The 25,991-nt window shown below is 35.1% G+C and overlaps 1 protein-coding gene across 1 annotated transcript in view; it reads right to left on the bottom strand.

Annotated features, from left to right (window-relative positions):
- The window catches only part of LOC131801653 (uncharacterized), an 81,884-nt gene extending 58,894 nt beyond the window's left edge, over positions 1–22,990 (bottom strand). Inside the window, exons 1-4 of the mRNA XM_059120540.1 lie at positions 22,738–22,990; positions 1,932–2,067; positions 513–1,873; positions 396–455 (exon numbers count right to left, since the gene is read on the bottom strand). Coding sequence (XP_058976523.1) covers positions 396–455; positions 513–1,873; positions 1,932–2,067; positions 22,738–22,858 — 1,678 coding nt within the window. The 5' untranslated portion in view covers positions 22,859–22,990. The remainder of the gene's footprint in view (positions 1–395; positions 456–512; positions 1,874–1,931; positions 2,068–22,737) is intronic.
- Positions 22,991–25,991: the final 3,001 nt, after the last annotated feature.

A 25,991-nucleotide genomic window follows, 5' to 3' on the forward strand; every position in this document is an offset into this window, starting at 1 on the left:
AAAAAAAATTATGCGAAAGAAAAACAATAATATATATGTTTTTCAAAATTTTTAAATGTCATTCAATTAAATAAAAATTTGAAAAACGTGCACAGAATTCATTTTTCTTCCGATACATAATAAACGAATTTCAAAATTTTATTCTTATCTCCCACTTATTTAAAATTTCATGAGTTTATAATCATCTTTGGTCCCGGCGAAAGGGTGTCCCTCCTCTTTTCGAACAAAATCACCACATACACTTTTTTGCATAAAGCGATTGAAGGATGGAATATGAGCAAAAGCTATCCCAACCAAAAGAGCTTCGTAGGCATTGATGAAGTGAATAACCAAAATGGAAGCCATTAAATTACAGCTACAATGGTGTTCTAAAAAAAATTCACAACAAATCTTACCTTTCATTGGTGTACGATTGAGGTCAAAACGATCACTATCCTCATAGGAACCAGGACGTTCTGTAAATTCGAAAAGTCATTATCAATTTATCTTCCATAAAATAATTTCCAACTCACTTTTATTTCCCGGCAGATAGTCATCAGGATTGAAATAGGTATTGATTTTCTTGTCATCATGATAGCCATTCGGAGGACGACTGGCAGCGGTGCCATTACGTCGCACATAATTATTGTCATTGTTAGGACCATAAGGTGCCGAGGTGGAGGGTCTTGAAGCGCCATCAACCGGTGGATCTGGACGATTTGTGTAATCGACAAAATCTCCAGGCTGTGACGAAGATGGTCGCGAACCATATGGTGGGGCCGAGGAGCTATGACCATTATTCTCCGGTCGTGGAGCGTATCCAGGTGATGGCCGACGATCATTTTCTGGTCGTGGGCTGTATGACCCGCCTCCAACGCGATCATTTTCCGGCCTCGGACCATAAGGCGAGCCACCATTGCGATCATTATCCGGACGAGGACCATATGGGGGACCACCATCATTGCGATCATTATTAGGTCTTGAGCCATATGCTGGACCATTACGATCCCCATTTGTTGGCCTTGAATCACTATTTCCCGGTCGGGGACCATAGGGAGATGTAGCAGAGTTGGGATCATTGTTTGAAGGCCTTGAATCTCCATAATAACCTGGTGTGGTATTGTCATAACCCGGCAAACGCATGGGATCACGATGTGAGCTCTCATAGTTTGGTCTATTGGGCCTTGGCGAGTTGGAGGAATATCCCGAATCTTCGGGTCTCATGGTATTGGGATTGTAAGATTCTGGAGTGCCATAACTATAGCCATTACCATAACCCAAACCAAAAATGGGCTTGGGTGGACCACTTGCACTTTGTGAAACTGAGGGTGGCCTGGAGCCGTCATACGACGTTGGACGGTCTCCCACCTCAGGGGCATTGGAAGCATAACCACCCGGTATGTAAACATCTTGATTGGGGGCGGGATAGTTTGGTTCATACAAAGTGGGATATTTAAACAAAGGATAAATGTCCTGAGAAAAATAAAGACGATCTCCATTCGGAGCGGCTGGTGTAGTGGGTACGGTGGAATCTAATATTGTGGGTGAACCACGATTATACAGAGTCGTCTCGCTATAACCTGTTGTCGGAGTTGGATATCGGGTATTTTCTTCCTCCACTGTTGTCAACACCGTAGGTGTGGGATCAACCACCAACAGTGGCGTACCCGGTGATGGCCTGCTCGATAGAAAAACTGGCGTGGTTGGGGCCAAACTACTACCATACCCATTCGTCTCGGCCAGATTATCATTCGGTTCATCCAAATCAAAGCAATTCGTTTTGCGGGCATACAAATCAAAGTCTGGATCAAATATCACACCATTCGGCCTGCCACCTGATGTTCCGTATTTTTCCTTGGACAGCTGGCAAGTGCCGTTTCCACGCCGATGAACCCTGCAAAAAGAAAATGTCAATGATGTAATTTTGATGCTACGCCAAATGCCAGACTCACCCAAATGAAATTGATTGACACTTGTCACCCTCCTGCAGACACTTCTCTTTGCAACTTCTCAACGAATTGGTGTCTTCGGTGCGAAACGTCTTCTCAAATGGCATCATTGCCTCCAAAGCAATGCGTTCAAAACAGTCTACAAGGAAATAGAAAAAAAAAAAAAAGAAAATCGATTACAAAATTGACAGGTACTTTGAAAATTAAATTGTAATCGCTTCAAAGTGTAAAGGGGAAATTATGCAATTTGATGAAGTGAAATTGATGAAGCTAAGTGGTTTCAGTACTTATCAAAATCATAGTCTGATCAAATCTATACCAAACAACATAACAACAGCAAGCTGTTTAAACTCCCACCATGGGAAATCTTCAATTATGGCAAAATGGGGTGACTAAATAGTATTTAAAACCAGTTAAAAAGTATCAGTAGGTTTAGCTGACAGATGTATACCCTCAGCAAATACTCGATTATTTAAATATATTTTGGCTTGTGTTATAATCATTCATATATTGACCCTTTATGGGGTGGGTTCCGAAATTATGGGCCTAAATAAAAATAATATAGATATTACGACGTGCCAAGTTTGGACTATATTGGATATTTAGGTCACTTTATATGAGATATGTGATAATTTTTTGAAAATGTTAAAATGTGCGTTCCAGACCAGATAGAGGCGACTGAAGTATTCCATTTTCATACTTCATCTAATATAGATAAAAATATTGGTATGGGCATGGTTTATGGGCAATTGCAAGAAAGTCGAATATATATTCCAATTTTATGCGAAATCATAAATTCCATATTCATCTGAGGCTTATTGTTAGAGAAATATTTAGTTGTAAAGAATCGCTGAAGTCTGGTGTTAAGATGGAATATATCGGCCTACTCCTTCTGGTACCTCCCTCACAAAAGGTCGAAATTTTTTAAAAATATTTTTTTTTGCACAGAAAGAGAAAGGATAATCCGATTTTGCTCCAACTTTGCAAATCCTAATATTTGCGTCAGTACCAGGTCAGGTGCCAAAGTGGATAATATTCACTCCATCAAGTACCTCCCCCACCAAGGGTCAAAATTTTGAATAAATAAACTCTCATAAAATGTCCGATTGTCATCAAATTTCACACATTCCAATATTTATATTAACCCAAGGTCTGGTGTTAAGATGGAGTATATCGGTCCACTTCTTCTGGTACCTCCGATTGTCTTCAAATTTCACACATCTTACTATTTTTATGAAGCCCAGATCTGGTAGTAAGAATGAATATATATGTTCACACGTTCTTGTACCTCCCCCGCAAAGGTCGGAATTCTGAACATCCATTAAGCTCATAAAACGCGAAGTTAACATCCGATTTCATTTAGACCTGGCACATCTGAATATTTTTATCAACCGACCATTCCATCTGGTACCTCCCCCCACAAAGAGTCAAAGTTTTGAATAACCGAAACGTTTATAAACTCCGAAATAAACATATTTCATAAATACAAACAGTTTTGCTAACACAAGATCTGTTGTGAAGATGGGATATATCGGCCCTCTCCTTCTGATACCTCCCCCACAAAGGTTCAAAATTTTGAATATCCATGAAGCTCATAAAAAGCGAAATCAACATCCGATTCCACTCCAGACTTGGTATATCCCAATATTTCCATCTATACAAGATCTGCTATAAATATGGTAGAGATCGGAACATTTCTTTTGCTACACAATTTTCAATACTTTTATCTGACATAAATTGCGAAACAACTCAGCTATTCTTTACAATTTCCTAAATCTAAATACATATCTCTCAACCAGAATTTTGAGGTGAATGTGGAATTTATGATTTCCCTTAAATTGGATCTTCTCATAATTTTGGCCATACCATTATTTTTATCTGTATTAGATGATATCTGTCTATTATATCTGGTAAATCACGCACGTTTTAACGTTTTCTAAAAATGATCACATATTTCAAATAAAGTGAAGGAAGAAACCAATATAGTCCAAACCTGGCACGCCGCAATATTTATATCATATATATTTAGGTCCGATATGAAATAGACAATATTGGTCCATTCTTTCAAAATCCGCTCCATAGAGGGTCAACAGTTTGAATAATCATAACAAAAGTCAACATTTTTTTTTAATAGTCGAACATTGGCTGAGGGTATACATCTGTCGGCACAACCAATCGATATATTTCTACTTTTTTTTTTTTTAATGTTGATCTTTTTTGGCGGAGGTACCAGATGGAGTTGTCCGATATTGCCCATCTCCGAACTCGATCTAAGTTTGATTATAATATAACGATATACCAAGTTTGGATCAAATCGGATACTCCCTTCGAGAGTTATCGAGCGCACCAAGCAGACAGACAGACCGACAGACATCGCTAGATCGACTCCAAATATCCTGAAACGGATTTGGCCCGAAGAGACCTAGAGTCTTAAACCGTTATATCGATGAGGCACGTTTTGTCCGTATCAAATGATATATACCCTCTCTAGCCATATGGCTGAGGATTTGATAAAAACAAAAAAAAATTATCTATATATTTGACATTAAATATGTTAAATATATGTAAAAATTAATTTCTCTGCGGTTTATTTAATGGAGGACAGCCATTTAAGTACAGTTCCAAAAGCAATATAGAGTTGAGATTAGTACTACGATCATCCTTTGTATACACACATACATATGTACACATGTATATAATCCTATTATCTTAACTATAAAAACATGTCCCATCAATTTTACGTTTCAGAAGTTTTCTAATAGCATCTTTTTAAAAAGACATAACAACTGATTATGACAATTAAAATAGTTTTCCATTTAAATGACAAAAAAAAAAAAAAAAAAAAAAAAAACAATTCATAATTATAGTCCCCTAGCTGTAATGACATATGTATTCCTGGTGTGGCATAACAAAAAGACACGCTTTTCGCTAAATAACAAAAAAGCTACGAAAAAGGAATTCTAGCATAAAAATTCTAACAAAATGTCTATGAACTCCTCCTTACTCCAGTGAATACCACCCAAAAAATGGCAACAACCTTCCATCGAAATAATTCTTCCATAATAAACTACAAAAATATTTGAGTTCATATTAATTATGTAAATGAGTTCCAGGTCTATGTTCAGATAGATGAGTGGCATCATAGCCATTCATATGTAAAAATAGATTACCATCTGCAAAAAACAAATTTATATGACCTTCAAAATTTAGGTACATTTACGAGTTGGTTTGTTGTTGGCATTTTTGTGAACCTTAAAACAATGCAAAAAATGTTAATTATTTTTTTTTTTCGAAAAAATGCCAGCAGTCTTCTGGTGATTTTTTTTAGCAACAACATAAATTACAATAAAACCAGCAACAAATAAAATACAAAATAAAATGGTAATTAATTAAAAGGAAAAACATCTAACATCCAAAAACACAACACTCATCCGTTCGGAACCATCAGACATCAGTTGAAGCCAAAACATGTCGGGTTAACTAAAACTAAACCAACACCATGGCATCACCGGCTTGGTGAAGTACATTCTATAGCCTCGACCATAAATATGGAGGGTATATTAAGTTCGACATTCCGTTTGTAACTCATCGTAATAATAATTTTAGACTTACAAAATATTAATATTTTTGGTCAGCGTAAAATTCTAAGACGATTTAGACCTGTTCGTCTGTCCGCCTCTTGTAATCAAGCTAGAGTCAAAACGAATAAAGATGGGAAGCTAAAATTTTGCAAAGATCAGTTTTTTGTCTGTAGACAGGTTAAGTTTGAAGATGAGCTATATCGGTCCAGGATATCGTATAGCCCGATATTCGATATTTTGATAATTTTAGCTACATTTTTTTATGGAATTGCCTAAAAACCCATACAAGAAGTTCTTTCTAAGCACCCCTGGAAGAGGAATGCCTATATAGAGGTCCACAATATCGTATAGCCCACATACAACGGTACCCCCAATATTCGATATTTTGACGATTTTAGAGAGATTATTGCTTCAAATTTCGTATTTAGAACTCGTTGTAGGTACTACAGCGTATGACAAAAAATGCGTATGCAGGCCCACGTTTTCGTATAGCCTCCATATAACGGTACCTCCCAATTTCCGGTATTTTTATGATTTTAGCGACATTATTCACCACAGTTGTTTCAAATTTCGTATTTAGAATTCATAATGGGTACTACAGCCTATAACAAATTAAGGTCCAAGCTTCCATATATATATTTTTCCGATTTTGTGAATGCGTCATGCGCACTATGTATTCCCAATTTCAATGAAATTTGGAATGTAAGACGAAATTCGGTACAAAAATAAATTCGCCAAATTATATTGAAATCGCTTGAAATTCGGATACATATTATCGGCATATTTCACATATTTGATGCACCAAACACGATATATGTGTTTGATTCCAATGAAATTCGGAATGAGTAACGGAATACTTTCGGTCGATTTCGTATATTTTATGCACGATACATTTTGTACAATATGGTATTGGGTGAACAGATAAAAAAACAGAAAAAACTGCATCCAAATTCAGACTGCTATCATTTCTAAGCCACTCGTTCGACAGCCATAAAAATTATTTCAGTGACAACTCATTATATTGTTTACAAGTGTACAAAAGCATTTTGATGAGAATTTTCCAGAAAAAAAGTTATTCGTGTTAGAATTCAAGCGTGATAGTGTGATATCTTTATATTTGGCGGGAAAACCACAGGTGGCTATCGTTAGAGCACTCCTGCATTTAAATGTGAATAAATCTTTTGTGTCTCGTACCATCGCTCGTTACCATGATACTGGTAGCGTAGACGGACGACAAGGAAGTGGACGGAAGAAAACAGCAACATCAGGAGAAATGGTTCGAAAAGTAAAGAAGCAGAAAAATGGTTCGAGAGCTGAACATATCACAATTTTCCATTCGGCAAAAATTGAAAAATGTTCTCGGGGTAAAGCAATTGAAATTCCAAAAAGGGCAAGACCTTACACCTAAATAGTTGCTTCGCTTGGCCGAAAGTGGTGAACTGCCGAATTTGGTTTTCTCCGATGAGAAAACATTCGTTGTCCAGCAGTTTTTAAACAAACAAAATGATCGTGTTTACTTGCCAAAGAGGTCAGCTGAAAATGTGCACCTTCGGTTGGCCACCAGAACTCAATTGCCGGCCATGGTGATGGTGTGGGCCGCCATAACAGCCGATGGTCGCTCTCCGCTATTATTAATCGACCGTGGCATCAGAATAAATGGCGAATATTATTGCGAAAATATTGTGGGAGGTGTATTAAAGCCGTGGGCACGCAAACATTTTGGCCGCAGACCTTGAACATTCCAACAGGACTCAGCACGCGCCACCCAAGAATGGTTACAAAATTAGGTTCCTTGCTTCATTTCCAGCGCACAATGGCCACCAAAATCTCGGGATACCAATCCAATGGACTATTGTGTCTGGAGTATTTTGGAAAGCACGGTTGGCACTAAAAAATACCAAAGTGTCGACCACCTCCAGCAAGCACTTCGCCGGTAATGGGCTAAAATACCGCAGAGCAACATTCGGGCAGTGTGTGACGGTTTTATTGGCCGTTTGAAGGCCATAATTCGTCCGAAAGGTGACCAATTCGAACAAATATAAACTTATTCTAAAATTGTATGCTATTTCCGACATTTCTTGCTTCCACTTAATAAAATTTTAAAAAAAAATTATCTCACCCTGTGTTTGTACGATAGGAGTGGAGTCCTAAAATTTGATATCCAAGATTTAGATATGGTGGTGGGCAATTTCCGTTGTGCTAGGGTTTAACTAAATTTTAAAATAAAAGATTTTAAAGACTTTAAGTTTCATAAAGTAATAAATTTTCGATTATTTTGTTCGTAGTATTGTGTGGAAATGTTGTCCAAAATATAAAGAATTAATTGTGCATTATGAGTACTACAATGATCAGAATCTAAAATATTAAGGTGGACTTTTCGCTGACGAAGTTATAGGCACTTCCTAGTCATATATAAACTAATTGACATTTAATTTTTTCATCATGTTTTTCATAAAATTTTGTAAAATATAAAATAAACAAGTAAGCAAAGGCTACAGTCGAGCGGGGCCGACCGTTGAATACCCCACAACACTATAATAAACGATACAGTTTATATAGGCGAGATACTCGAAAGAATTCCACAAGATATTGTAACAAATTATAAAAGAAAACCATCAAGTTTCGTTCTCTAATTTTCGAATAATAGCAACTTAAACTAATTTGCTCATTTCCAATTTATTGGAAATGGTCTTCCTAGATCTGAAACCAATATTTCCCAAAGACCTATAATTTCTTAGAAGTGGCAAAAGATTAACATTTATTATTGGTTTTTGACTGAAACACATCTATATGGGATACAGACATTTGACTATATTCGTTAACGAAATAGTCAGAAGTGCGTCTTTCCTGTATTTGTGAATTCCCCAAAAAGTCACTGGAATCGACATTTTCGTATTTCGTCTACAAAAGTTGGCAAACTATTTCACACATTGAATATTTTTTTATGGCCATCCAAAACTGCTTGGCTTTTGCAATGTCCGGTAACCCCCTTTCAAATGTGCGTGATGATCGGGCGATAATTACTACCTGCCGACAATTTTGCAGTTTTTTGGTCCATTTCAACCGATCATCTCCAAAAAGAGTAGGCTTCAATTCTGACCCTCATCTTATCCCCATGCAAAATTTCGTAAGGATCGGGCCATAAATGCGATCTGTATATGATATTCTGATGTCATAACTACTTAGTTTTGTTAGCTGTAGAAATATTACCAGATGTTTAATTCAAAATGAAAATATGCCAAAAATATGACAAAATTGAAAAAATATGAGAAAATTTTACAAAATCAATATTTTCATCTTTAGAGAGATATTTTTATGCGATTTTTTTAGACGTTTTTTTTTTTCCTGCCAAGAGGCCATTCTGAATTAATAAAAACTGTCGAAATCAGTTCAGCCGTTCTCGACATATAAGAGATCTTTCAAGCATATCTTCTTTGATAAACATATATATCGCACATATTTTGCTATATATCCGATTTGTTGGATGTTAACATCAATGTAAAGGTCAGGATTTAAAATATTCGCGGTTTAATGAAAAATTTTGAATTTTTTCAACACAAAATATATGGTCTATTTTACCCGCTAAATATTATCCGATGACCACCCAAATTGGTAGACTTCTTCCCCGTCCTAAACTCTAGCTACATGCGAAATTCCGCGTCGATTGGTCTATAATTGCGACCTGTATAGCTACTGCAAAATTCGACATTTTTTCAGTATTTGGTCCATTTCAACCCCTAAACATTTGGCGATCATCTCAAAAAGAATAGGGTTCTATATTGGCCCAACCCCGACCTCCATTCCAAATTTCGTGAAGATCGGGCCATAATTGCGACCTGTAGAGTGATTACAAATTAACATGGACAGACGGACAGACGGACGGACGGACATACATAGCTAGATCGACTCAGCTCGGCGAGCTAGGATGATCCATATATACTTTCCTATATGGGAAACCAATATTTCGTGGTGTTACATAATTTTTGGCCCAATCAAACTTATAATACCCCCAACACATAGTGTTGTAGGGTATAAAAACAAAAATATCTTCATGCTTAAAAATGAAATATTTCGGCCACATTTGCTCTAATTCTAATAGGGCAACCCTGTTTTTCCATTTTAAATTTTACTGACCTTTGCAGAAGTTCAAATTGGCCAGGTAGGAAATTCTTTGTTCTGTTTTCCATTGGCTTGCGAAATTGAAATTACATCATTAATGGGGCTAATCACTCTTCTTTGGTGAGTGACATGGTGTCACTCCATCACGTTTTGAATAAAAGAGGAACACCAACATACATACTAATGACGAGTACATACATACATATTCAAATTATGACATAATCATCATAACAATTGTCATTGATAAAACATTTGTTCACCCACGAATATGTGCATATGTATGTGTCCATGCATCCAACATAGCTTTTATTTATTATGCTAATTAAATTCAAGCTCTATGATTTATTGGACATTGGAACGAAAAGCTGCATGTTTTGTTTTCGAGGTGAGAAATTCACATTATGGAATTTTATTCGCTTTTGATTTTTTTTGTTTTGGGAGGGGAATAAGAAAATAAAAACTTTTAAGCCCTCACCTCATTATGTTATTAGACGTTAAGGTTTTATTTATCATCGATAAAAAAAATATGCCCATTTAATTATAAATTTGGGAGAAGCAGAAATATTATATACTAGCAAGTGTGCGCTACTAAAATTTGGTATTTAAAGATCTTAATGGGTTCTGCCGCCTATGACAGAAAATTGTCTATGTATGTCCACGTCACCACATAGCCCCCACATAACGGCTTTCATTTAAGCGGTATTTTTATACCCTCCAAGATAGTATGGAGGGTATATTAAGTTTGTCATTCCGTTTGTAACACCTTGAAATATACATTTTGGACCGTACAAAGTGTATATATTCTTGATCACCATAAAATTCTATGTCGATTTAGCAATGTCCGCCCGTCTGTGGAAATCACTCTAGCTTTCGAAGGAATTGAAGTAGATTGATAAAATTTTACCCAAATGTATATTATGTCTACAGGACTTTTGGTATTGAAAATGGTTCACGTTTTGGTATAGCCCCCATATAACGGTACCTCCCGATATTCGGTATTTTGATGAATTTGCGACAATATTCATCGTAATTGTTTCAAATTTGGTATTTGAAGTTCGACATGGATGCTACAGCCTAAGACATAAAATTGTCTGCGCTGGTCCACGTCTTCGTATAGCACCCATATGATGGTAACTCCCGATATTCGGTATTTTGATGATTTTAGCTACATTTTTCATCGATTTTTTTAAGTTTCGCATTTGAATATTGTCATGGCTTATGAAAAAAGTTGCAGGTCCATGTCGTCGTATAGACCCTAATGTAACAGCTACATTCGGTATTTTTAAGATTTTAGCAGAATTTTTAACGGATTTTATTGTTTTTGAGAATTGCCAAATTAGTTCCAAATGGTGGAGGATATTTAAAGTTCGGCCCGGCCAAACTTACAGCTTTTTTACTTGTTCTACATAGTTTTTTTAAGTTACTTTCAAACGGTGGAGGATATTAGAAGTTCGGCCGGGCGGTTTGACAGACATTTTTAATCAAAACTTCATACATCGTGGTAAATCTTCATATTTTCAATGGTTTATATATTTTTCAAGTTTTTTTTCCTTTTAGGAATAAATAATAGGAAAATGTTTACCTCTTACACCAGAAAGTCTTTAACATTTTTAAATTTGAAGCATGACGAGAAGGACATAAGTAAAAACTTTGCACAATGGACCCACAGAAACCCTAAACCATAGAATCCAACAGTTACCGCATTATCACAGCTCTATTTCTACACTCAATACTAAATTTAGTTACATTCATTACGCAGATTCTAAATGATCTACATCTTTCCATCATAAACACCAGGAGTGATCTAAAATTAGTACCATTTAGTACCACACCAGATAACAATCGAGATCTCAATATCAAATTAAGGGATTCCAGCTATATATATTCGTTCAATACCACATTTAGTGCAGGACTTTTAGAACAACTATAGTACACATATCTCAACCTCATAAACCAACAGAGACTAAATTACAAATTTTGGGATTCCAGCTCTAGTCCTTCGCTTAACACCAAATGTAGCACTTTTCCAAAACCGCCTTCATATCTCAATTACAGATACCAACAAATATGAAGATTCCAGCCCTATTTCTTCACCCAATTCCAAACTTAGTACAATTTAGTACTGCTCGTACAGATATAGGATGCATTTCCAAACCACCGCCAAATCTCAAATACAGATACGATCTTTAAATTCTAAACTTAGTACTCTTCGTACAATTATAATACACCCTTCCAAATAAACATCTCTGTCAGGCTTCACATGAACAATGGCCCTAACACCAAATTGCAGATTTCATTTCATTTCTAAAACAAAAATCTCAGGATGTCAGCTCTATTTCTCACCCAATACCAAATTTAGTGCTATTTCGTAATTTTCTTACAATTGTAGTACACATTTCTAAAACCATCCACATATATTGGTTCAATCCACATATATTGGTTCAATTTTACTATTCCAGCCCTATCCCTTCACCCAAAACAAAAGTTAGTACCAATCAGTACTTTTCGTTCAGTTATTGTACACATTTCCGGTACCACCTCCATTTCTAGGTGACACATGAACAGCGACCCTTATACTAAATTTCAGATTAAAAGCACTTTCTGTTTACCCAATACAAAATTGAAGGAAATATAGTGCTATTTAGTACTTTTTGTAGCACTTGTAGTACACATTTCCAAAACCCAAATCTTTGTTATAAGTCTACCATTAATAGGGACCTCAATACAAAATTTCAGCTTCATCCGTTCTCCCCAAACCGAACTTTTCCAAATTTAGTACTATTTAGTATAGTTCACACACTTGGTACATATTTCCAAAACCACATTCATATATCAAACTTACTATCCAAAACTGATTCTAATACCAAATTGCAAGCCTTTAGCTCTAAAAGTTTACATAATACCAAATGGTACCATTCGTACAATTGTAGTACATATTTTCGAAAGCACCTCCGTATGTCCAGGTTACACATGAGCAACGACCCTAACTCCAAATTTCAGATTTCAAGCACTATCTGTTCACCCAATACCAAATTGTAGCAAGTATAGTACTATTTAGTACTTCTCGTGCATCTCAAACACAGTAAACTAAATATCAAGTTTAAGAACATAAAATATAGTAGCACACATAAAAATATAGTACCATTCAGTACTTCTCGTACAATTATAATACACATTTCCGAATTTCAGATTTTAAGTATCATATGTTCACCTGTACCAAATAACAAAAACAGCAGCGACTCCAATACCAAATGTCAGATTTCAAGCACCATCTGTTCACCTGTACCAAATATAGTGCTGCTTACTACTTTTAATGCAATTATAGTACACATTTACAAATTTTCGTTTTATCCTAAAGCAAACGGTTCCAAATTTATTACCATTTAGAACTGTTCGCACACTTAGTACATCTTTCCACAACCACCTTCAAACTTACTTTCCAAGCTTGATTCTCATATGGGATTTTATGTTTCAGCTCTATCCGTTCACAAAATAGCAAATAGCAAACATTTTAGACCTTAAAGTTAAAATTTCCAGAAACTCTTTGGTACATTTATCCAGCACTTCATCAGTGGCTCTCATTCCAAATTTCAGAATTCGAGCTCATTCCGTTTGTCCAAAACAAAGTAATAAATTTTTAGTACATTTTAGTACTTTCCGCACCCATTTAGAACGAAATTCTCTATCACACGCCTACGCACTAAGACTGACCTCGTGCAAAATTTCAAGATTCTGCGTAAAATTGTATGTCCATTGTTAAATTGAAAAATGCCCTTTTTTAGTTACAGTTCTTTTACAAAAACATCCGCCATATAATGGAACTTTTAAATTTTAGGGACTTTGCTAATAACCTATTTCGGTTCGTCGTTTATACGTTTGGTAATTTATCCATATATATATATATATATATATATATATATATATATATATATATATATATATATATATATATATATATATATATATATATATATATATATATATATATATATATATAGATATATATATATATATATATATATATATTTATATATATTTAGTATTTGCCAAATTTTTGAATCTACACCACTGTTTATACCCTACACCACATAGTGGTAAGGGTATTATGTCTTTGTGCATTTGTTTGTAACATGAAGAAGGAAACGAGATAGACCCATAGTTACTTTTGAGAACCTTCATAGAATCACTTTCTGAGTCGATTTATGCATGTCAGTCCGTCTGTCCGTCCGTCCGTCCGTCCGTCCGTCCGTCCGTCCGTCCGTCCGTCCGTCCGTCCGTCCGTCCGTCTGTCCATGTATTCTTGTGAACAAAATACAGGTCGCATTTATTATCCGATTGAGATGAAATTTTTCAAACAATATTTTTTTGGCCCAAGGACGAACCCTATTGAAATTGGTGAGAATCGGATCAAATTTAGATATAGCTCCCATATATATCTTCATCCGATTTCGGGTTAAATGTGCACCAAATATCCACTATCAGTCCAAATTACCTGAATTTTGGCACACCCAACCGAGTTCGGCCTAGAAGCAAGTATATCAAATTTGGAGAAAATCGGTTCAGATATAGCTATAGCCCCCATATATATCTTTCATCCGATTTGATTTTTAAGTCCCTCACATTCCTACTATGCACTCCACAACCGTGATATTTGGTACCAGGTATTAGATGGAGCACAGAAATAGCTGTTTTAAATTTTATCGAAATCGGTTCAGATTTGGCTATAGCTCCCATATATATCTTCATCCGATTTCGGGTTAATTGACCACCAAATGGCCAATATCAGCCCAAATGGCCCGAATTTTGGCAAATGTGACCGAGATTAGCCTTAAAGCAAATACAACAAATGTGAAGAAAATCGGTTCAGATTTGGATATAGCTCCCATATATATCTTCATCCGATTTCGGGATAAATGTGCACCAAATGTCCACTATCAGTCCAAATTACCTGAATTTTGGCACACCCAACCGAGTTCGGCCTAGAAGCAAGTATATCAAATTTAGTGAAAATCGGTTCAGATATAGCTATAGCTCCCATATATATCTTTCATCCGATTTGGTGTTTAAGCCTCTCACATTCGTAATATGCACTCCACAAGAATGATATTTGGTACCAGATATAAGATACAGCCCAGAAATAGCTGTTTGTAATTTTATCGAAATCGGTTCAGATTTGGATATAGCTCCCATATATACCTTCATCCGATTTCGGGTTAATTGTGCACCAAATGGCCAATATAAGTCCAAATGGACTGAATTTTAGTACATCGGACCAAATTCAGCCTAGAAGCAAGTATATCAAATTTAGTGAAAATCGGTTCAGATATAGATATAGCAACCATATAAATGTTTCATCCGATTTAGAGTTTTAGTCCCATACATTCGTAATATTCACTCTACAACCGTGATATTTGGTACCTGGTATTAGATGGAGCACAGGAATAGCTGTTTTAAATTTTATCGAAATCGGTTCAGATTTCGATATAGCTCTCATATATATCTTCATCCGATTTCGGGTTAAATGTGCACTAAATGGTCAATATCAGCCCAAATCACCAGTCTAGAAGCTAATACGTAAAATTTGGAGAAACCCGGTTCAGAGATAGCTATAGTTCGTAAAATGCACGATAGAATTAGATAGATTTTGATTTGTACCAAATATCTCATAGAGCTCTGAAATGCCCTGTATAAACCTTTTTACGAGAGCTCTACTAAATATGCATAGTGGTGTAGGGTATCATATAGTCGGCCCCGCCCGACTTTTGAACTTTCCTTACTGGTTTTTTTTTTGTTATTTACATTTTGTTGTTGTTAGCTGACGTTTGCCGTCATGCACCAAAAACCAGCATATCACCTCGTTGTGTACCACAGAGGTTAGTTTGTGTTATAGCATTACTACTTAAAATACATCTTTATTAGGGTGTTTCAAAAAAAAACTTCACAAATTTAAACAAGTGAAAAAACTGTAAATTCGGCCGGGTCGAACTTTAAATACCCTCCACCATTTGAAACGAATTTGGCGATTTTCACAAAAAAAAAAAAAAAAAAAAAAAAAATAAATAAATAAATAAATAAAAAATAAAATGTGTTAAAATTTTTGTTAAAAAAATAGGCAAATCATCAAAATATCGAATATGGGGAAAATATCGTTATAGGGGCTATACAAAAACGTAGACCTGCACATAGAATTTTCTGTCATAGGCTGTAGTATCTGTTACGAAATAATTCCGGTGAATAATGTCGCTAAAATCATCAAAATACCGAATATCGGCAGGTATCATTATATGGGGGTTATACGAAGACGTGGACCTGCGGCTGGATTCTTGTTCTATGAAAATATGAAATTAAAAATATTTCTTTTATAACTTTTTTAATTTGACATTTCTTTCCATTATAAATTTTTTCATTGACATTTCTTTCCTTTATGAATTGAGGCCCTGCACAGAAAATTTTCTGTCACAGGCCGTAATATCCATTTCGAAGTTTAAATACCAAATTTGAAACATTTCCGGCGAATAATGTCGCTAAAATCATCAAAATACCGAATATCGGGAGGTATCGTTATATGAGGGCTATACGAAGACATGAACCTGTAGAGACAATGTTCTACCATAGACTGCAGTAACCATTACGAACTTCAAATGCCAAATTTGAAACAATTCTTGTGACTAATGTCTCTAAAATGATAAAAATACCGAATGTCCGGAGGTACCGTTATATAGGGGATATTTCCAAACGTGGACCTACATGGGCCAGTTTTTATTACCAAAAGTCCTGCAGACATTATATACATTTGAGTAACATTTTATCTACCTACTTCATTTCGATCGGAAGCTAGAGTGAAACTTACAGGGTTGCCCATATTCGACGGACCTTTGGGCCCATTCCAATCGACGAGGCTTGCCCGCAGGCAACATTCTTTGCGTCAATTGAATTTTGTACGGGAACAAATGCAAATAAATGCGAATAATCCGTTGTAAAGTGGACCATGCCCAACTGCTGAGAACGGCGTTTTGGGATGTTCTTGGGGACCTCTCAAAACTGGCTCGTACGGCAGCGATATTCTCGGCCGATCGCCTTGGTCGACTTTTATATGGCCTCTTCGGATTAGAAAGAGCCTTACCAGTCGAAAATTTTTCGTATAAACGCTTAATTGTGTTCTTAGAAGGCGCACTTCTCACATTTTTTATTTTTTTTTAAAGCACGTTGAGTTTTCACAATTGACTTCTTTTGTTGAATGTAAATTTCAGAGCGCTCGCGTGGCGTGTATTGGTTCATGGTAAAAATCTGCTTGGACTGACGCTTCAAACGCGGTATGTCATTAAGCGATGTGAGATCTTTGTCAAAAGTTATGGCGTTGCCAGATGGGTCCGTCGAATATGGGCAACCCTGTATTTCATGTTATAGAATCACAAAGTCTTGGCATTGAAGTCATTTATTTCTATTAAATTTTTTGGGTTCTGAAGTAGGATTATCCAACTCTTACTCGGGATACCGACAAAAATTGATAAAATTAAAATGCTTATAATTTAAAAGTAAAATTTTTGATAAGTTAGTGACCAAAATACATAGTCGATATATTGCTGTCAACTTTTTCTGACGATATCGATGTTTGTCTGTAACAAAAAAGAGGTGTTAAAGAACCCCACTATTGAGCGAGTCATGTGATAAAATGTTTTAGATTCGATAGTTTTTGTTTAGCCCACAACAGAACTTTTCAGATACTTAACACTTCCAACATTAACTTTTTCATTTTCTTCGAAACCACCCTAATGTATTTACGAATGTTTGTTTACATATGCCATTCCGATTAACATTCTGACACTATTTTTGTAATGTTTTACATTTATTTAAATTGCAAATTTAGCCGCAAACCAGAAAAAGTTAATGACACCGCGAGTTGAAGCGGTCGTCGTTTTCAGTTTAAAGTGATTTACATGAAGATTTTTTACGTATTTACAGAACAGTTAGCAATTCAAGAGCTGTACGAGTACTTTGCTAAGTATGTTAACACTAGTTTTTTTTTGGCGGAACATCTCATTTGGCAAACAAGGTCGTGGCAACTGCTTCATACATTTTTGTAGATCTATGTAAGTGATGGCATTAAGGGATGATGATTTGGAAAATAATTAAGGTTAAGCACACAGTTATGAAAACAGTTATGTTAACTTTCTGGTAACATTTAAAGGATCAGGGTCAGATGGGGTAGGTGGAAGAAAAATTGTATACATATAAAATATTTATATTAAAGAGTGGTACTGAAATAACTGACTGACTGATCAAGAATCAAAGTCCAGACGAAACGGCTGAAGCAGAAATATCAATATTTTGCACTAGGGTCAGCGTTGGTGACCAACAGTGTGATAAGGGTGGGTTTTAGAAAATTGAATACTTCGTATTGAAAAAACAGAATGACCTAAGCCAAAGTGTTTTTGAAAATTTGAACTTTAAGGTAACGAAAAGTTCGAAAATGGTCCTTAACTTCTAAAATGGTACCATTTAGTACAATAGTGCTTTATTTGGTACAATTCGGTATTGGGTGATCAGATAGTATTTGAATCTGAAATTTGGTATTAGGGCCACTGTTTATGTGTAGCTTAGATATATGGAGGTGGTTTCGGATGGTACTAAATATGGAGGTGGTTTTGAAAATGGGTACTATAATTGTATGAAAAGTACCAAATTTGGTATTGGGTAACGGAAAAGAATTGAAATCCTGTAATTTGGTATGGATGTCAGGATTTTATATGTCCAAGATGAACTCCAGGTCTTTTAGTGCGAAGAGCTGCAGGTATTCTATGGAAAAGAAGACCAACTGTAAACCTGTAGAGCGACTGTAAATTTGGTAGACGTTGCAGTTTTCGTCCACTTCAACCCCTAAATGTTTTACATTTTCAAATAATAGGCTTCTATTCTAACTCTAACCTGACTGTCATGAAAAGTTTCACTAGAAGTATGTAAAAAATCCCAACATTATGTAAAAAATCTTAAAAAATGAAATGATAAAATATGAAATGAATCAGAATTTCACCTCTATCCTTCAACCAATACCAAATTTAGAAACCTTTATGCATATCCAACAAAAAAAAAAAAAAAAAAAAAAAACTACATCTCTCCTCAAATTCTCTACTCAAAATTAGTACTATTCTGTACTTTTCGAATAATTCGATATTAAGAACTCAATCCCAGATACCAACAGAGACCTCAATATCAAATTTCAGGATTCCAGTTCTATATATTCACCCAATACCAAATGTATAAACTTTCAGTACTTTCCTATAATTTCAGTACTCATTTCCAAAACCAATCCACATCTCAACCCTAAACACCAACAGTTATCGCAACATAAAATTTCACGTTTTCAACTCTATCGCTTTACCCAATACCAGATTTAGTACTTCTCGTTCATATTTTCAAACCACCACTAAATCTCAAGCACTGATGCTATCAGTAATCAAAATATCAAATTTCAGAATTGTACCTCTATTCCTTTACTTAATAGCAAATATAGTAACATTCAGTACTTTTCATACAATTATGGTACAAATAGCCAAATCAACCTCCATATGTCCAGGCTACACATCAACAGCAGACCTAATACCAAATTTCAGATTTCAAGAACTATTTGTTCAGAGAATAGTAAATTGTACCAAATATAGTACTATTTAGTACTTCTCGTAGTACACATTTCCAATATAACCTCTTTATCACAAAGCTACCACTAAGAGGGGCCCCAATACAAAATTTCCAAATTCCAGCTTCATCCGTTCAAGTTAAACTAAACTATTACAAATATAGCACCATTTAGTATACGTAAGTATTTCCATAACAACCTGGATCATACAACCCAATAGAAATATTATTTTCCAATTTCAGGATTTCAGCTTTATCGCTTCAGCCAAATCCAAATTGTTCCAATTTTTGGTACCTTTAGTACACATAAGTAAGGATTTTTTAAAGCAATATACGAGCCTCAATTCCACACTCCAACAGTATTCTTCATTTCAAACTTCAGGATTCAAGTTTTATGGGTTCATCCAAATCTTAATTGTACTAAATTTACTGCATTTTAGCACGTATAATTTAAAATTTTCAAAACCACCACCATATCTGAGTCCTACACTCTGACGGTAATCTTATTTCTAAATTTCAGGATAACAGATCTATTGGTGTACACATAAGTACAAATGTCTAAAGCTCTCATCATACATTCCGATAGAAAATTTAATTCAAAATTTCAAAATTACAACTCTACCGGTTCCTCTAAAATCTAAATTGTACCAAATTGAGTACCTTTTAATGCACATAAGTAAGAAGTTACAAAACTACCTCAGTCCTACAATGCAATGGTAATCTTATTTTCAAACATCAGCATTCCAGCTCCATCGGTTCACCCATGTCGAAATTTTACCAAATTTAATATTTTTCGTGCACATATATACAAATGACTAAAACTATCTACATATCCCAATTCTACACTCCGCCAGCAATGTTTATTATACCCTCCACCATACTATATATGGTATATTAAATTTGTCATTCCGTTTGTAACTCCTCGAAATACTCATGTCAGACCCAACAAAGTATATATATGATCAGCGTAAAATTCTAAGGCGATTTAGCCATGTCCGTCTGTCTGTCTGTGTGTCTGTCTGTCTGTTGTAATCACGCTATCTTTCGAACAAATTGAGATAGGAGGCTACAATTTTGCACACATGTATATTTTGCCAGTAGGCAGGTTAAGTTCGTAAATTTCGCATGTGAGCTTCGTAATGGATATTTCAGCCCATGCCAGAAAATTGTCTGTGCAGGTCCACGTCTTCGTATAGCCAACATATAACGGTACCCCCTATATTCGGTGTTTTGATGATTTTAGCTACATTATAAACAGATTTTCCTTCAAGTCTCGCATTAAAATATTGTAATAACTTATGACAAAAGTTGCCTATGCAGGTCACGTCGTCGTATAGGCATTCGGTATTTTTAAGATTTTAACAGAATTTTTAACGGATTTCATTTTTTTTTTTTTGGAAATTGTCAAATACCAAATGGTGGAGAGTATTAAAAGTTCGGCCCGGCCGAACTTACAGCTTTTTTACTTGTTTTAAAATTCAGGATTCCAGAATTAGTAATTTTATTATTTTATTATATACACTTCCAAAAATATTTCCTCACATGGACCATACGCTTCCACCTTGATTCCCATTCCAAAATTGTAAGTTATTAGCTCTAACCTATACGAAATGATACAAAAAGTAGTACATTTTAGTACTTTTCGTACACTTATAGAGAGAATACCCAAATGCATCATAAACTTCATCAACGGCCCTATTTCCAAAAATTTAAGAGTTCTACCTCTATTCGTTCGTCAAATACAAGGGATACAATATTTAGTATATTTTGTTATTTAGTTCTTTTTAGTACTCTTTTTTATCTGACACATTCGGAACAAGGGTGACCATCGCCCAATATTTTAAGATGAATTATTAAGTTAGTCAATTACATAACTCTTTTATTAAAATAGATCTTTTCGGGAAAAAATGGTTTTATTATTCGGAACTTTTCTAGGACAATTCCAACCAATTTTGATGGAACATAACTGTGTGAACTTTAAATATAAAATTTGAAACAATTCCGGTTAAAATGTCTCTAATATCATCAAACTGGAAACAATTCCGGTGAATCATGCTGCTAATATCATCAAAATACCAAATACAGGGATATGCCGTTATATGTGGGCTATATGAAGACGTGAACAAACATATACAATTTTCCGTCATAGGTTGTAGTATCCATTACGAGCTTCAAATATAAAATTTGAAACAATTCAGGTGAATCATCTCGCTAAAATCATTAATATAACAAATAGGGGTTCCGCTGTATGGAGGCTATTCGATATCGTGGACCTATATATACAATTCTCTTCCAGAGTGTAAAGTACTCAGAAGGAACTCCTTGTGTGGATTTTCAGACTGTTCCATTAAAAATTTTGGCTGTAATCATCAACATTGCGAATATTGGGAGGTAACGTTTTATGGGGGATATACGACATCGTAAAATTTTATAGACAAAAATGTCTCCAATATCATCAAACTGGAAAAAATTCCGATTACTCATACCGCTAATAACATCAAAATACCTAATAATGGGAGGTGTCTATATATAGGGGCCATATGAATACGTGAACCAAAAAGACAATTTTCCGTCATAGTTTGTAGTATCCATTACGAGCTTCAATAACAAAATTTGAAACAATTCCGGTGAATGATGTCGCTAAAATCACCAAAATAGCGAATATGGGGGGTACCGTTGTATGGGGCTATTCGATATCGCAGATCTATGTAGACAATCCTCTTTCGGGGAGTAAATTACTCACAAATAACTCCTTGTGTAGAATTTCAAAATGGAAAATGTGGATAAAATCATCAAAATACCGAATATCGGGAGGTACCGTTACGGGAGCCCCTCTTCGAATTTGACCTACATGCAGACAAAAAAGTGATCTGTGCAACATATTAGCTTCTTATCTTAATTGGTTTTGACTCAAGCGTGATTACAATAGACGGACGGTTAAATCGTATTATAATTTTATGCTGATCAAGACTATACACACTTTGGTAGGTCTAAAATTATTATTTCGGAATGACGAACCTAATATACCTCCTCCATACTATGTTTGGTTATTTGCTGTTATTTGTTTCAGATCTCCCTTTGGAAGAATCTACCAAAAAATCTGTATGGATCCAGTACAGGTCATTCTACGGCACTGCTTAATTATTGGTACCTCGAAAGTTTTTGTCTCAAAATTGTCTTCTGTCATGTTTAGGTATTTTAAGGCTAGTATCCACTCGAATTGCTTTTTAAAATCTTAATGAGTAAAAGTTCCCAAAAATTCAGATAGACAACAGACACTAAAATCCCAAACTTATTGGAAATTTTTACTATCGCTAGATATTTCTGAACCAGTTTTGTTATATTTACACTATTCTTGGCAACGGAATTAATTGTTTCTTTCCAAATCGTCCTGCCCTGTTGGCAAGATATTACATTTATTTATCATCAATATTCCAGAAATATTAAATGTCATATAAATTTACATTTATACTTACCATTTCTTGCCGATACCAATTGATTATCCACAGTAAGTGAGTTGATGGTGGGTATCACAAGGGCAATGGATAATAAAGTCCATGTCAAGTTGATGATATCCAAAGATTTCCAACGTATCATTTTTTAAGTTTTCTTTTAATTTTCAATTCTCTAATTATTTTCTTTTATTAATTACACTTTTTTCAAATCCTTTTTGAAAAATGATTCAACTTTTTCCAAGTTTTCTTTTTTTTCTTCTTTTTTTTAAGAACTCTATTCGTTTAACATCATTTGCAGATTATCTTTGAGATTGAAGAAATGTAAAGAACTCCACATCCGTTACTGTTGAATTACAAATTAACAATGAATGGTTAGAATTTGTTCTGCTTTGGAAGTGAAAAACTTTTTCTCTTCCTCGAAATAAAATTGTGGGAGTTGTGTGTGTTTTTGTTGTCGTGATATTTGTATTCTTTTTCTTCTTCCAAGTATTTGGGTTCTCTGGCAAAAAAAAAAAAAAAAAAAAAAAATGATACAAAATTCGTTTACACACTTCCGCCAATTGCCGGTTACTAAAAATAAGTTCTAACAACTTTTCACCTTTAAGTTGGAATTTTCAGTTTGTGAGCCGTAGAAAAAACATACATCTGATATAGTTAGTATTAAAAAAAAAAACGAAGAATTAAAAATAATTATTTTAACAAACAAAAAAGGTTCATTACACAGACAATCTCAAGCCTGGCAAGAAAACCATTACCAAGAACCAAAAAAAAAAAAAAAAATACAGAAGCCACGCTTGGATGAATGGTTAATTGTATGGCGTTCAAAAGAAGCAGAAGCAGCAGCAGAAAGAACAACAAACTAACAACGAATTGAAAAAAATGCTTGAGTGATTTCTTCTTTCTACAAAGTTGGAAATTCGATGTCCAATGAATCTGATTTTTTTCGAAAAGAAGAACCCATCTTTCACTCAATTAATTTGTATTTCTGTTTTCTTGACTCCTCCAGTGACTAAGAAAAAAGGTCAGATTCTTCTTCGTTAAAATGCAAATCCCTTCTATTTCTGACTCATGATTTTTGTCATTGTTGCTATTTTTATACCCTCCACCATACTATGGAGGGTATATTAACTTTGTCATTCCGTTTGTAACTCCTCGAAATACTCATGTCAGACCCAACAAAGTATATATATTCTTGATCAGCGTAAAATTCTAAGTCGATTTAGCGATGTCCGTCTGTCTGTCCGTCTGTCTGTCCGTCTGTCTGTCCGTCTGTCTGTCTGTTGTAATCACGCTATCTTTCGAATGAATTGAGATAGGTGACTAAAATTTTGCACACATGTTTATTTTTCCAGTAGGCAGGTTAAGTTCGTAAATGGGCCATGTAGGTCCACGTTTTCATATAGCCCCCATATAACGGTACCTCCCGATATTCGGTATTTTGGTGATTTTAGCGAGATTATTCACGGGAATTGTTTCAAATTTGGTATTTGAAGTTCAAAATGGATACTACACCCTAAGACAGAAAATTGTCTGTGCAGGTCCACGTCTTCATATAGCCCCCATATAACGGTACCTCCCTATATTCGGTATTTTGATGATTTTAGCGACATTATTCACCGGAATTGTTGTAAAATTGGTATTTGAAGTTCGTTATGGGAACTACAGTCTGTGACAGAAAATTGTCTGTGCGGGTCCAGGTCTTCGTATAGCCCCCATATAACGGTACCTCCCTATATTCGGTATTTTGATGATTTTAGCTACATTATTCACCGTTTATTTCAAGTTTCGAATTTGAATATGGTAATGGCTTATGACAAACAATGCCTATGTATGTCCACGTCGTATAGACCCCAAAATAACGGCTATATTCGGTATTTTTAAAATTTGAACAGAATTTTTTAAAGATTTTATTTTTTGAAAATTTCCAAATTCGTTGCAAATGGTGGAGGGTATTAAAAGTTCGGCCCGGCCGAACTTACTGCTTTTTAACTTGTTAAGCTTCCCATGGGCTCGGGGGCATTTCGAAAAAGCCAAAAAACAACAACAACTAGTCAGTCAATAACCTATTCAGCCAAGCATTTAAATCGCTCAACACCAACAACAACAGCAAAAACATTTGGATCGTTGCTTTAGATGACTTTGAAGACAAAAAGCTATTAAGACGTCTTTAAAATATCATTAAGACATGTGAATATTTCAATGTGTGTGTCTGAACATATGTGCTTAATATTTGAATCACAAAACCATGTAATTTGTGTATGGCTTAAAAAAGATTATTTTAATTAAAATGTGTTTTTATGTGTTACAATTATATTTAATAAAAGTTTGAAATATTATTCGCTTGAAACATATTTCAAGTTCATCTCTTAAGTCTTCTGTTTTTGGCCTTAGTTATTATCTAGACCATTATGTGATACATGGTATGATCAATTTATCAGACAAGTTTGAGATTGTAATACATGGAATATGTTCATTATATTGACAATGCTCCACAGTGGTGCAATCCAGCAAATAGGTCAAATCTGTCGGAGATAATATAGGGGTATATGAGCAACTTGAGTCTATGGTCATATATTTCTAAAATTACGGATTTTAATCGCATGCAACTCAAAATGACAATTTTCCTTAAAATGTATTCAAAAAGCATTAGCTACCTTAATCCGGATGTATCGCTAAAGGGAGTCTAAGTCATAACGTGGGCCAATATATATCACTTTTGCAGAATCATATGTTAACCCATCAGAAGAAATAGTACCAAATGTTACATAAATCTAATGAAGGTTATATTATATACAGGGTAAGATAAAAAACTGCAACAAAGTCAAATGCCATAATTTTTAATTTTTTTTTTTATATTTTATTGATTGAAAGCAAAATATGTCGGAAATAGCATCAAATTTTAGAATAAGTTTAGATTTGTGCGAATAGGTTACGTTTGGCACGAATTAAGGCCTTCAATCGGCCAATGAAACAGTCACACGCTGCACGGACTTTTCTCTGGGTATTTTGGCTCATTCTCGGTGAAGTGCTTGCTTGAGGTGATCGACACTTTGGTATTTTTTAGTGTCAACCTTGCTTTCCAAATTACTCCAAACACAATAGTCCAACGGATTGGTATCCGAAGATTTTGGTGTCCATTGTGCGGTGGAAATGAAGCGAGGAACCTCATTTTGTAACCATTCTTGGGTGGCGCGTGCTGAGTGCGATTTTGCCGAGTTCTGTTTGAATGTCAAAGGTCTGCGGCCAACATGTTTGCGTGCCCAAGGCTTTAATAC

The sequence above is a fragment of the Musca domestica genome, unplaced genomic scaffold, assembly GCF_030504385.1.
Source record: "Musca domestica strain aabys unplaced genomic scaffold, Musca_domestica.polishedcontigs.V.1.1 17, whole genome shotgun sequence".
Lineage (NCBI taxonomy): Eukaryota > Metazoa > Arthropoda > Insecta > Diptera > Muscidae > Musca > Musca domestica.